The sequence below is a fragment of the Anser anser genome (assembly GCF_964211835.1).
Source record: "Anser anser genome assembly, chromosome: 3".
Classification (NCBI taxonomy): domain Eukaryota; kingdom Metazoa; phylum Chordata; class Aves; order Anseriformes; family Anatidae; genus Anser; species Anser anser.
In genome coordinates this window covers 22,430,033-22,443,348 of record NC_139722.1, presented here as the reverse complement: position 1 = coordinate 22,443,348, position 13,316 = coordinate 22,430,033, and the positions used below count along the sequence as shown (strand labels likewise).

The 13,316-nt window shown below is 38.0% G+C and overlaps 1 protein-coding gene across 6 annotated transcripts in view; it reads right to left on the bottom strand.

Moving 5' to 3' along the window:
* Positions 1 to 13,316, bottom strand: part of MYOM2 (myomesin 2) — an 83,998-nt gene that overhangs the window by 63,178 nt on the left and 7,504 nt on the right. For all 6 annotated transcript variants that reach the window (XM_083831296.1, XM_083831297.1, XM_083831295.1 and 3 more), the window contains exons 2-7: positions 11,657 to 11,736; positions 8,918 to 9,051; positions 7,780 to 7,899; positions 6,481 to 6,619; positions 6,123 to 6,280; positions 5,151 to 5,243 (exon numbers count right to left, since the gene is read on the bottom strand). In XM_083831296.1, coding sequence (XP_083687422.1) covers positions 5,151 to 5,243; positions 6,123 to 6,280; positions 6,481 to 6,619; positions 7,780 to 7,899; positions 8,918 to 9,024 — 617 coding nt within the window. In that variant the 5' untranslated portion in view covers positions 9,025 to 9,051; positions 11,657 to 11,736. The remainder of the gene's footprint in view (positions 1 to 5,150; positions 5,244 to 6,122; positions 6,281 to 6,480; positions 6,620 to 7,779; positions 7,900 to 8,917; positions 9,052 to 11,656; positions 11,737 to 13,316) is intronic.

Genomic DNA, 13,316 nt, shown 5'->3' with positions numbered 1-13,316 from the left:
CTTCTACTTAAGAGATCCTAATAATTCTACCTATTTTCTGGAGGTCACTGCTTTGAAAGCATTTTATGGTTCCTTCTTATGATCTCTAACCTAGCTCACCAGGGGATAAATCAAATCATCTTAGATAGCCTAATACTCAGTGGTCTGCCTTCAAACCTGGTGTTGGAAGTGTATGGCATTAGTGGGTAAGGTCTACACAGCACATTGGTGTAATATACACTCTGAAAAAAAGTTGAACAGGATGGCAAGTTACTTCAAGCCCTAATTCTTCTTTGGTGCCAGATAACACTTCGACTGAGGATTATCCTAAAAACTATTTGCTTCCTTTTATGCTGAAAATAAATAAAGAAATAAAGTTTCCTAATAGCACTGCAAAGTGCACTGAGTCAAGACAACTTAGAAATCATATTTGAAGTACCCAGGAGGAAAGGTGTGGTCTCTCCAACAGTTATTCTTGCATCATGATGAAGAACGTGTTTTCCAACCTTTACAAAGGTCAGATAAAATATGCATAGAGTACATTTAGATAGCATGAAGTGTGAGGGCAGAGCTGTATCTGTCCCAAGGTACGAATACTTTTCGTGAAAATTAAATTGCCCTGAATCCACATGAGGTTCTGAAGTGCTAATGTTTGTGCGGGGAATATTCCCCAGGCAGATACATCTGTTTAAAATGCATGTATTCATCCATCTGCCTTGTGTAGATTTAAACACAGGAGTTGAGAGTGAAGTAACATTTTTCCTGAATTAGAACACAATTTGGTGCATGTCAAGAACAGGAAGCACAACGTAGTAAATTACACAGAGTTAAAATTGCCTCCTTTGAATTCAAATGACAAAATTTTCGGTGTAATGTTTAAATGACACCAAAATGTGGAAGTACTCTGCAGGAACACCATCTCATAGAGTGATTCTCCAGTCAGACTGAATTGGACTTGTTCTTTTTGTTTGGTTGGCTTTTGCTTTTATTGAATAGGGGAGCTCTATTTTGTGGCTGCATCTTCCTCAAGCTCATCTCAGTGGCTCCCAGTTATTGCAGCTGATAGGGGACAGTGACTGACAGGCCAGAACATCACAGACCTTTTCATTTGGGGGATGTTGCCTGCGTTTCAGCGAGGAAAGAAGAGAAGTACACCATACATGCTGACTACGCACACACTGACACTGCATATCTGCAAAGCCCTGGGACCTACTGTTTATCACCACACAATCAACCCTACACAGCTCCCAGGATTTGCCTCCTGAACTGGAGGACTGCCTTTGCCGCAGTGCCTGCACTCCGTCCCGCTTCCACCCACCGCAGGAGAAAGGGCAGCCCTCATTCTCTGTATTTCCATTTTAAATCATTTTAAGCCTTTTGTTCCTAATCAAACTAAAATAGCACTGTACTGACTGCATAGTGTCATTTGCTAAATGACAATAGTTAGAAAAGAAGGCTCGTTCCATTTTAAGCTTTTTTTTTTTTTTTTTTTTTTTTTTTAAAGCAATGCTGACAGTGCTTAGGAGCTGAGCGCTTGATTAGGGGGCTAGCTCTGCCTTCTGGCAGCAGGTATTACACTGCACTCTGCTGGCTTTGCCACACATTTTTGCTGATGCAACCACGAACCCTTTCTTGCCGCAATTAGAACATTTAAGCAATGACCTACTGAAACAGGAAAGGAAGAGGGCCTTAATAAAAGATAAAACACTGCCAATCTTTGAGCCTTGTACAAGTGGCAGTGTGCAGCCACATCACACTGACAGAGCTCTGGAAAATCAAGCTTCCTTCTCTGCTTATTCTACCATCCAACTCCCACCAGCTCACCTGCCTGCTCATTGCAGGGAGTCAGGAACAACTGGAGCATACTGCTGTCCCCTCTATGAAACATAATATAGCCTTTCACAGTTGCATAAAGCCTAATGATTCATTTAAGGAACAACTTAACTGTCATACCAGTGAAAAAACTATCCTATGCATCATAGAAAAGCAAACAAAAAACCAAACAAACCCGTGGCTAAACAAGTAGTACCAAATAAGAAATTCAGTATGTTAGGATGTACTGCGATATACACTAACATACAAAATATTTTTCAGCCATGCTATAGAGCAACAGGGTATATTCAACTATCTCCAATACAGAAATCTTTTCTTGGATTATATGCCTATCTCTAGTTTAAATTAGGTGGGATAAGGAAAACATATTAACCAAACCCACACATTTTCAGGCATGTGTCAATCACTTCAGCTACCAGTAGCTTTCCCTGAGAGAATTCCACTTAGTCTTCTCCAAATCACCTATCAGAAGTGAGATGGAAGATGAAATGAACCACTACCTCAGTGCAGGCTCCTATAACTGTGAGATGTGCAAAAATTGTAATAAAAGCTTCAAATCCTTTTTTTTTTTTTTTACTGCACAATGGAGATCTTGAGCCCAGGCTCCCAGCTGAGGAAGCCTAAAAGGAGCAAGAGAGTGGCGCTATATGATGTCGATAGCATTAAATTAATGCAGAAAATGTGGTAAATTGAGCACAAAGCATCATAAAAATATGAGACAGAGAAATGAAAATGATCTGGTTACTGTATAGGCTTATGGGCCCTGGAAGACAGCAAATGGGAGGGATGAAATTGTGTCCAGTTACTACTTTAAGATGACAAAATGACGTTCTGGTTTTGGTGCCTCAAGAATTTTTCCACTGGGATCAAGGAATACTCATAGGAATAAATATCACACTTGCATCAGAAGGAAAAGTTCACTCCCTAAGCTTCACTGAAGCACTAAAAAGGTAGCCAAGAAATTCCAAGGCCGTTCTGAGTGGCTGTGGATCAGATGACATGCAGCTCAGCACTTCGGTATGAACAGCTGAGAAGAGCACAGAAGAAGTGGATAGGTAGAAAATCCTAACTGTTCTACTTCTAGGAAAAAAAATAATACTTCAAATATGCATGTATAGAGATATTTATGGAGGATCCAGAGTTAATTGATACAAGTTTATCCTTAAAACATTAATAATATATACATATATATTAACCAAATACATATCATTTCATTGCCTAATATTAATACCACTGATACTAGTAATGTAAAACACTATCAAAACATTTTTCCATGTCCTGCAAGCTGATTTCCCATCTTTTGGGAAGCACAACACAGTTGATAGTCAAATTTTGAAATAAAATACATTAGTAATAAAGATCTATATTTAAGCTTATATATATATATATAAAATTTAATAAACTGTATAAATCTATGGTAAATAAATCATAGCTCTGGGTCTATAATCCTCCAATGTCCAATGTTTTATGTCCAATGTCCAATGTTTTAAGTGGAGAAGGGAGACCTGTCATAGAGCAGCTGGGCATCTTTAGCTGGCAAAAAGATCACACTACCAAAGAGAATGAAAGAGAAATACAGCAACAGTCTCTGAATATGCCAGCTTGGTTGAACATAAGGGACCGTGTATGAATACATACAGATCTGCACCTAGTAAGCAGTGGATGATGATAAGTGTATGTGGGAATCAGAGTGGGTGCCAATAAATGACTCTAAGGTATGTCTGAACAATCCCAAAGCTGGTTGTGAATGCCATCTACATGACTGATAACCAGTATAAGAAAGAAAAAATCTCCAAGGGGTTATAAGACAATATCACCCTTCAGCCTGATGGTTACTGATGCTTAGAAACCACCATCCACACCGATCCTCATTTCTTCAAAAAGCCATTTATTCCCAGAATGTCACAAAAAGGAACTATGCTACATATCAAGCACCAGGACTCACCAAGCAGCCACTTTTGAACACTAACCAAGGGAGATAAACACAAGCACAATCATTCATTGTCAAGAAGTCACCTAAATTTCATCCATCTCCTCACTGTCACTCACACCCATACAGAGGAGAACATCTTCCTTTTTCCCTGCTGCAAGGAAGACGATTGCAGGAGGACAACCTGCTTTTATCTTTTAACCTCCTGCTCTCACCTACAAAAGTAATACTAGTGGGATAAAAACAGCTGTGCTGAGATATGTCACAGAGAGCAGTCAGCAAGTTACTCATGTCCTGGAAGCTGAAGACTTCGAGTATCTCAGAGGTACCTGTAAGTACTACTAGTTCTTGAGAAGTATCCCTTAAGAAGCAACAACAGAGTATTTCTGGCTGAGAATTTCTGTACAGGCATATGCTATGGAAAGGTGGAGAGTCAAGATGGACTTCATTTCAGGATGACAAAGTTGCATAGTCCTTCCCAAAAGTACAAGGAATGACACATTTATCTTCTGTAGTAATGCCACAAGGCTGTGCTCAGGGCTGCTTCCACTGCTGACACGTGAAGACAAGGTAGAAGATGAATATTTGGCTAGACAAGTGCTAGCCACAAAGATTCCAGCTATGTGAACACAGCTGATACTCATGTTCTGGAGAAATTAAAAATATCTTTTTTGTGTGTCTCTTCTCTAGATGTTAATTTTTCCTTTTGAATACCACTGTTATGTCCTCATTTTAATTTGGGTATTTATATTTTTTAAAAAATCTTGTACTGAGTCATAGGTAACAGGTGATATTTCAGTGTTTAAGACAATCTAGTATTAGTTTTAGGAAGCTGTTGTACACAGGCATTTTCTATACTGCAAGATTAACATCATCGTGAAAAATAAAATGAATTAAATTATATATTTTCTCTTCTTTAACTTAACACTTCTTTTTGGAGAACAAACAAATCTAGATTAAAAGGAAGGAGAACCTACCATATAATAAAACAAAAACTGATGTTTGGGTATCTTTGCCATGACCATCTAAACTTCTGATTACCTTAAATAGTTTCATCATGACAAGATCATAAAATATACAGACAACTTTCCACTTTGACTGCCAAGAAAATAAAATTCTAATATAAAAGGAACTACTTCTTTCGGCTACTTACCTCTATTTTGCTACCTTCTTGTATATCGCTGGAGCTAAATAATAGAAATATCTAATTTTTCTTTTTCATTTCATTTTCATGATCTAATATCCAGCTATTTAGTGAACCTTCTATAGCCTAAATGTGAGTACCAACAGAGAAGACTGTTGAATTTAACAACTCTCTTGCAGCATTCGTATGATTGTTTTATTGTATTTGATATAAAATATTTTGTGTAGAGTATAAAAATCTGTTGAATTCCTCAGAATAACCTACCTGTTTATATGCAACACATGTACTCCATATTTGCTTTCAACTCTGTACTTTGCTGGATCACTTGCAGGTGTAATCAATTCCTCATTTTTGTACCTGACAATCAAGAAAAAAATGAACTAATAAGCAGCTTCTATTCACTGTAATAATTCAGTTGATTTTTACTTAGAGGTATAATTTATTACCGTCTGAGTTATATATTTATAAATTTTCTCTACCTGTGTACTTTCCAGTGTGTATGGATAGATACACATTGGGCCATGAAAGTGAAGGAGAGTCACCCCTGCAGTAAGAATGTGGAAAGAGATGTGGAGCCAAACGAGAAAAGCTAGCAGTAGAGAGAAGACAGGACGTGACTTGAATTTTCCAATCCAGTATCCCTGACATAAGATGGGAAGGAAATTTTGTCTTTGATCGCAATAAAGCACTTAAGCTCAAAAAAGAGAAACAGCAGCAGAATAGTGCCTCGGGTTAGTTATTCACAGTCTGCTCTGTGGATGTCCCATATACAGGACAGTGCTTAGGCAGCTTCAGGGATATTACATGGCTTTCCACCTCAACAGAGGCTGACACAAAGTGAACACACAGGCAGTCTGTGAAAACAATTGTCTATGACAGCAATGGTGCTGTGCAAGTTTACCCAGGCTTAGCAAGTAGCCTGTGAGCTTTGTGTATTGGGACATTTGCTACTTCATCTTCAGGAAAATGAATGGCCAAAAAGACTGGAATGCCTTCCACAGACTGCCTTCTGAAATACCCAGCTCTGCTTCTCACAGTGCACAGGGCCATTCGGCCAGCTTTCCTCCCACTCCTTCCACTGTGGTATCGAGTGCTACAATCCAGCACATATATGAGGATTAAAAAGGGGTTTTAACATAGCCATTATGTATGCAACACTTATCAGTTATGCCATAGCTTCCAAATGGAAAAAGATTAACAACATTTTTAGAGGCCTGGATAAGGCCAGTCTCTTACCATTGTACAACAGGGGTGGGAAATCCTTGTACAGTGAAGCAAAGACTCACAGACATCTTCTCCCAGACAGTGTGAGACCTCAGGCGCACCAGGATTTCAGGAGCTCGACTTATTCTTTCCTCAACAGCATGTCTTTCCATAGCCATATTTTCTTCTACCTATTAAAAAAGGCAAAATGATAAAAGCAGGTGAAGAAAGGAAGAATTCAGCACCAGACTCAAAGGGGATAAAAGATTTAATTTTAAATCCACAGGATTAAAAGATGCTAAATCCCTAACAATACTTGAAACACAGACCTAAATTTTAGTATATCTTATAATTGTGCTTGCATAGGAACAAAAAAACTTCAGTACTGTACCATCCTTTGTATAGCAAGTCTATCCAGTTGTTCCCTAGCACGGTGCCTGGCTGTGTGAATCTCTTTTTCCAAAGCCGACAACTCACTGGCAAACCGGGTCCTTTTCTCTTCGCTGGCATGAGACTTTTGTTCATGAGTCCTGTAGGACAAGAAAAAAGATAAGAGTAATCAATATGAAGCTTTAAGATTATCACTCATACACATTAGGCAGCTGAGGGTTCTGAAATAATATCATCAGGATGTAAAATCTAGTTTAGGAATTATTCTTAGAGTCTATCTGCCTATCCTAATCCAAGAGGAAGCAATGACTCTACAAATTTTTCAAAATTCTTATAAAAAGTTCATCAAAGTTTTTAGGAGGAGCTAGCTCAGGCTCCTTCAATCCTGATGACTCTATAAGCAGCCTATGGTACTCTGTCTTGCCAATAGCAAGAAAGTAAGGAGCTGACTACCAGAAATTTTTAATATGACTGTCATTCTAGACTCTCAAAGTATAACCCAACATGTAGTAAAGCAAATGGGAAGACTTATATGAACTTCACCAATCAAGCCATGATTTCTCTGGTGTTTTTTGAAATATTTATTTTTACTATTTCAGTGTACTTTGAATACCAGCCTTGTTCTGCCATGTATAATTTTATATTGATAAAATTTAAGATTATTTTTAAAATAATATATTATGCAAATGAGTTTGATTTCCTGGAACATTCCACTTCCAGAGTATATCCTTCAAAACAGTCAAAGTACTAGAACCCTATGTATGTGTACGATTCCCTTGACATGTTTTCTACAAAGATGGTAGAATTCATTCTTGTAGCACATATTCTCTACGTCTTTGTTACAGTCACTGTAAAGCATGGCAGAGCAGAAACAGTCAAATTCACTAACTGTAATATTGCTGTCAGCACATTTACTCAAAGACTTCATATCAAGTCTGTAATTGAGACATGATGATAAGTCCTCTGGTATTATGGAAAGAACTCAATGCTTAAATTGATCCAATCCAGAAATGCAATAATAGTGCAGTCGATCTGTTTGAAAATATTTGGGATCCTAGGCAGATACTAATTTCTTTTGGTATTAAAGCTGTTTTCAAGGGTCAGGCTGGGGATTAGAGGGAACAACTCTGGGTTGAAATATAAGACTGAAAGTGACACTCAGTCATTTAGTATTCCAGCCAAAATAGATTAGTGAAGAACAGTGACAGAGAAGACTCCAGTCTTGCCGACTTTGAAAAGAGCCCTGGCAAAAGAGAGATACTAAATGGGACCAGAGCCACTTCACAGGTCAGAGCTTTACCTTTTCCTGGATTCTTGCATTGTTTCATGAGCCAAGGTGCGTGCCCTCCTGGCACAGAGTCTACATGTTGTTTTTCCCAAGCCAGATGATTCATAATAAGCAGCCTGTCTAGAAGCAGCCCTTCAAATATAAAAGACACCGTCATAACCCAGCAGATCTGGTAAAACATGAACTTGCTAAAGTCAAAGAAATTACTTTAAATGAGCTGAATTCCATGACTGAGCACTGTTCAGTAAGAATGCTAGTTTATGCTAGTGCCCTAGTAGCTCTGATTCTCACTTGTCCTTCAGAGGCCTAATGCCCATCATTTGTCATTGGGGATTGTTAGGCATTTTATTTCATTCAGTTCTATTAAATTTATACTTAGTCTCCAATCTTTCAAGTGCTATTCACTGTGCAGCGAATCATGAGGGTACCAGCTCATCTAAGAAACAAGGCACAAAGAATCCTTATAATACTGTCTATTTCTAAATATTCCTGCCTCTCTACACTTCACATAACCTTCCTCATAAACTCTCCTCTTTCAGAAGCGAATCTGGACAAGCTGGACAGTTAGCTAGGCATCTTAATTACTGAGGAGGGAGGACAGTGATTTTTAAGCAACCAAGATTCAATATTCCAGGCTTCAAGATAAAAAAGAACCTGTATCTTGTTACTAAAACTCTGAGATTTCACATAAAAGAAAAATGTTTTGTTTTGTTTCGGAGGGGAAAAAAAGTAGAAATAGCTAACTTCAGGAGTAGGAATAGCCAAACTTAGGAGAAGGAATATCCTCATGTTATATGGAAGAATGGGTATTATGCTTCTGTGATTTCCAATTAATTTCATAGCAATTTTTCTTAAGTCATATTGAGTTCAACCAGAGCTTAAAAAAAGGAAATTCCAAGTTGGAGGTAGTAAACAGAAATGATTCTCAGATAAAGGATCTGTGTAGATGAGTTGCTGCATAGCTAGAAAGTCTAGCTGTGGTGGTGGGAGAATACAGACAAGTAGCATCCCTGTGGAAGGACTTGGAAAACTAACATTCTGAGTAAGTCACAAATGGGGAAGAGGAGAATGTAAATATCTTGATTCTAAGAACTATTTATCCAAAATAGAAGCATCTCTATGCTACATATGTGAAATACACAGTACTCACTTTCTTGCTGCATATTCCTCAAGTACATATCTTGTCTGAATGTTGCGATAGGACTGATCGAAGTGTTTGTGCCTTCTCTGGTAAAATGGCACTGCTAGTGATGACATACTTCAGTTTGTTACAATCAACAATTCCTGTAGTGAAATCACATTTAGCCATATATTTCAGACATTTAGGTTTGATATTTTTACATACGTACATATACGTGTGTACAGGAACAGATGTACAAAATTTCATCACTTTGTAGACAAATAGAGCCATCAATTATATATATGCACATCTCAAACTGTATCTTATTAGCCACACAGTGAGTCATGGAATTACAGATGATAGAGCTAGAAGATAAATTGTTGGATCATTTTTCCCTTCTTCGTAGATGTCATTTAATACCTCCTTAGAAATTTTCAGGGACAGAAATTTGCCAGTTTTGGGGGCATTTTCTAGATATTTCAGTTCTCCATTCTTCAAACCTTTTGCTTTGTTCCTTGCTGCAATTTGCACTCACTGTTTCTAGTCCAGTTCACCATGACAACACAAAATAGACTATATCCACTCACTTTTGTAGCAGCCTGTTGAAGGTTTGAAGATTTTTTTTTAACATCTTTCAGCTCTCTTATTTAAATCAAACAAAGCTAGGTTTTTCAATCATTTCTCATGTGTTTTCTAGACCTCCAGTCATTCTGGTTGTCCTCCTGCACAATTTCTCCGTTACAAAGACACAGTTTGATCAGTATAGAAGGTTCTCAGGAACGTTCAGGGAGCTCCCAGAAGCATGTGGGTGGGAAGCAAGTTTCCCACTCTGTCAGAGAGAAGCAAATTCCCAACTATGGTGTTAAAAGAAGGCAGAGGTGTCCACATCCCTTTATGCTCATTAGGAGTACAATGATAACTTTTCACAAAAGTTGGGAATGCTACCTGCCACGTCCTGAGTAGGTGCCAGGTTATGTAACTACGATCTGCTTCTGTAAGTCTTGTTTGCATTCTCATTTGGATGTGGGGCCACTTGGTCTAAATGGATGTGAGGGACTCCAAAAGGCAAATGAACAGCCAACGCTTTCCCCAAGAAATGGCTGCACTTTGGTGACAACTGAAGCAATTTCCATTCACAACGTCTGTAAAGCAGCTTGGGCCAAGTCCTAAAGTTTTTAGTTAGGCAGATTCACAAAACAACATCTGATTTCTTCCTGAAAGGTAAGGGGAATGCCCCAGTTGTTTTGTGGGATTTTGCCAGGCAGCTCTGCTGGGTCACAGGCAGAGGCATGGCCTGGGACCCACCTCAGAGGTAAAGCACCACTAGCTCACCCAGGGGACGCATCAAGAGGGTTCCAAGGCCCAGGGGCAGTCATGGACCTGACTGTCCCTGCTTAGCCCTCCCAAGGCCTTCCCCATGGCCCCGGATCCCATGTCAACCCCCAGGCCTCAGCCCGTGCCCCAGCTCCCCACAGCACTGCCCTGCCTGGCCACGGGCCCAACTGAGAAGAACTGGCCCGACTGAAAGCCTCAGAACCACACCAAATGTCTGCATTCGTCACAAAAAGCCCCAGAAATAGGCAGGTTTATGACACATATAAAATGAAAGCTCAATGGAATTTGAACAGAAATCTTATAAACTCATTTTAATACAATGTGAACTCCCCTTAATTAATTTCAAAGGTTCTGATACTGACCAATTCAAATCTGTGTTCTGTTTCCTGTTGTATACCTGAAAAGGTATACATGCTTTGAGGAGAAAAATGAGTAGTACACACTTTAAAACTAGAGGAATAACTATTTCATGAAAACATGTTTCTGGTAAAATGAGATCTAATTCAAAATTAAAGAAACTCAGTCACTACTTGATTGTCAACTTTCATATTTCAAGCAATTCTTTTTGTTTCGTTTATCTTTTTACTGTGTGAAAAGTACATGCAAACAATTTAGTTCAGTAAAATACTGCTGAAAATAGTTTTTTTAATATTTATTATTTATGCTGAAAGCAGTAATGTTTTCTGTCAGGCAACAGAATTTTTATTATTATCTCATGTTTTGAAAAATCATTTGCAAAATTTCCATCTAAGAACAGGAAATCAAATATAAAATTGTTGAAAATCATGGATATTATCAATAATTTTGCATTAATTTTAATGTGACTTTTTAATGTTTTTCTTAATTGTACTACTAGCCAGACTGTACATGCAGGAGTAATCATTTTGTACATTTTGTTGCAGCAATTTATTCTTGAAAAATGGGTGCTAGATTTCTTATACATCATATCATGCTTTTAGGAAGAAAAACATAAGATGATTTATTGAAAAACTGTAATTCTCAGTTCCCTAAGTCCCTCCTTTTTGTGTGTTTATTTGGCAATTTTGCCAGAACCCTTCAAAATCACACCCTAATTAATTAAAAGCAAACAAACATGCTTTTAAGTCTAAGAAATTGAAACTTAAAATATGGTAAATTATCTGCAAATACCCTATTTCCAGCATATACAATTATAAATTCAAGCTGTGTTTGATAGTTTGTTTCAGGTATTCAAAAGCTGAGTCAGACGCCCCCATGTCATGACATTCTCACTTCAGGTAGTCTTACTTTTCCAAGAAATATCTCTCTGCAGGTATATTTAGGTATATTTAGGAGGTATAGTTAATTGCAGAAACATCTTAGCAAAAAAAAAAAAAAAGCCGTAAGATTTAGAGGTGAGGTTTTATAATTTACCACCTGACAGCTGCACCTTCTGCACAGCCTATAGTTAGTTACCTTTTCAATCCTTTTTAAAGAGATATGAGAGCTTCAAGTCACGAGTGCAGGAATGAGAACTTTAGGCAAAATACCAGGCACTGCAAGACAAAAATAAAGCAGGTTGGCAACATTAGAAACAGGCATTAAAGTAATATATTACCACATTTCTAGAGAAATAAGAAAATTAACATCATCCGAATTAGTACACCATGGTTCAATACCTTGCAGAGGTGTGCAATGCTGAGCTGACATGATCCTATTTAACTCCTTATATGAGTAACACATTTTCTTGGCTACATAAACAGTTACACAAACAAGTAAGTAGCTCTGACTTCTCCTACTTTTGGTATCTGTACATGACCCAATGCCTGCAGAGATCTAATACTGATTTTCTTCCTGCAGTCTAACTGTGTGACTATTGTGTACATTACTTTTGACTTTCCCCTAAGTTTGTATGTTAACCAGACAGTTAATGGTATAATGTTCCCTCTGTTCTATTTTTAATAAGCCCTTTCACTTAAATGAAGGTGCAAATGGCAAACCCATGGATTCAGCTGACTCAGCTGTTAAGAGCTACTCATGTTTACGTGTGGCCCGGTTAAACAATTCTGTGAATTTATCAAGATGCAATTTATGCATTGCTATGTATATAACTCCCCCTGAGATCTGACGTATAAAGGTTGCAGAGTAATGCCTGTGTGTCTGGATGGATCACAGTCTAAGTTATTTTCATTTCTGAGAAAATATCTTAGCCATTTACAGTTCAGCCTTTTCCACTGAATGTAAAACTTCCATTCTAACTAGTGTATCTTCTTCTATTAATCAGCACCCAGGGTTTCTCAAAATTTGGGTTCAGATGTTCTTCGCATTTACCCAAACATCTATAGAATAGAAACAGGCGTAGCCCTTTGCTCCCAGCCTCCATGCAAGCAATTAACTGAGCTTGTTAGCAGCCAGACTCATTTTGCCTTCTGTTAACACAGAGGGGAGCTGCCTGGCAACAGTTCCAAATGTAATAATCATCATCAGTTAATTACAATGATGCTTGCAGAGTATGTATTTAATACTTAACAGAGCTGCAACAATGAGTATCTGAAGAGAAAAATCACAGCCCCACTGTAAAAACAGCTTTAGCAGAGTCTACGGAGCCCATAGGGTATCTTGAGTTTGGGATAAGAGAAATTTCTATTGTCTTCCTAGGAACAAGATGTTGACTGTTTTTCCAGTTTTCTGTTGATATACATTTATGTGAGATGTTTGAAATATATAACAATATTTATTCAACATGCCAGTAACAGAGTTAGGTAATATGATAACACAGATGACAGCTTAGCCCCACTGAAGTTACTGACTTAGGTAAATCAAGATTTTATTACTGGTAGTGGCTGGAGACATACTTATGCTGGCATGTCACTTGGTGGAACTGACCCAATAGCAAGATGCAGGCAATGCTCTGACAGAGGCATGGGGGGAGAAAAAATCCATTTCCCAATGAGAAATTAAAAATTTCATAAAAAGATTACATAAATAGTCCAAGAGAAAGGCAAATTAAAAGTTTGAATAATTGTAATAAATTAAAAAGCAAATCTCAAGTTTTGGTCACCAAGTTCTACTAGTATGTGACTGCAAGAGTGAACTGGGTGAAATATATGGTCTGTGTGTCACAAACAACCCTTGA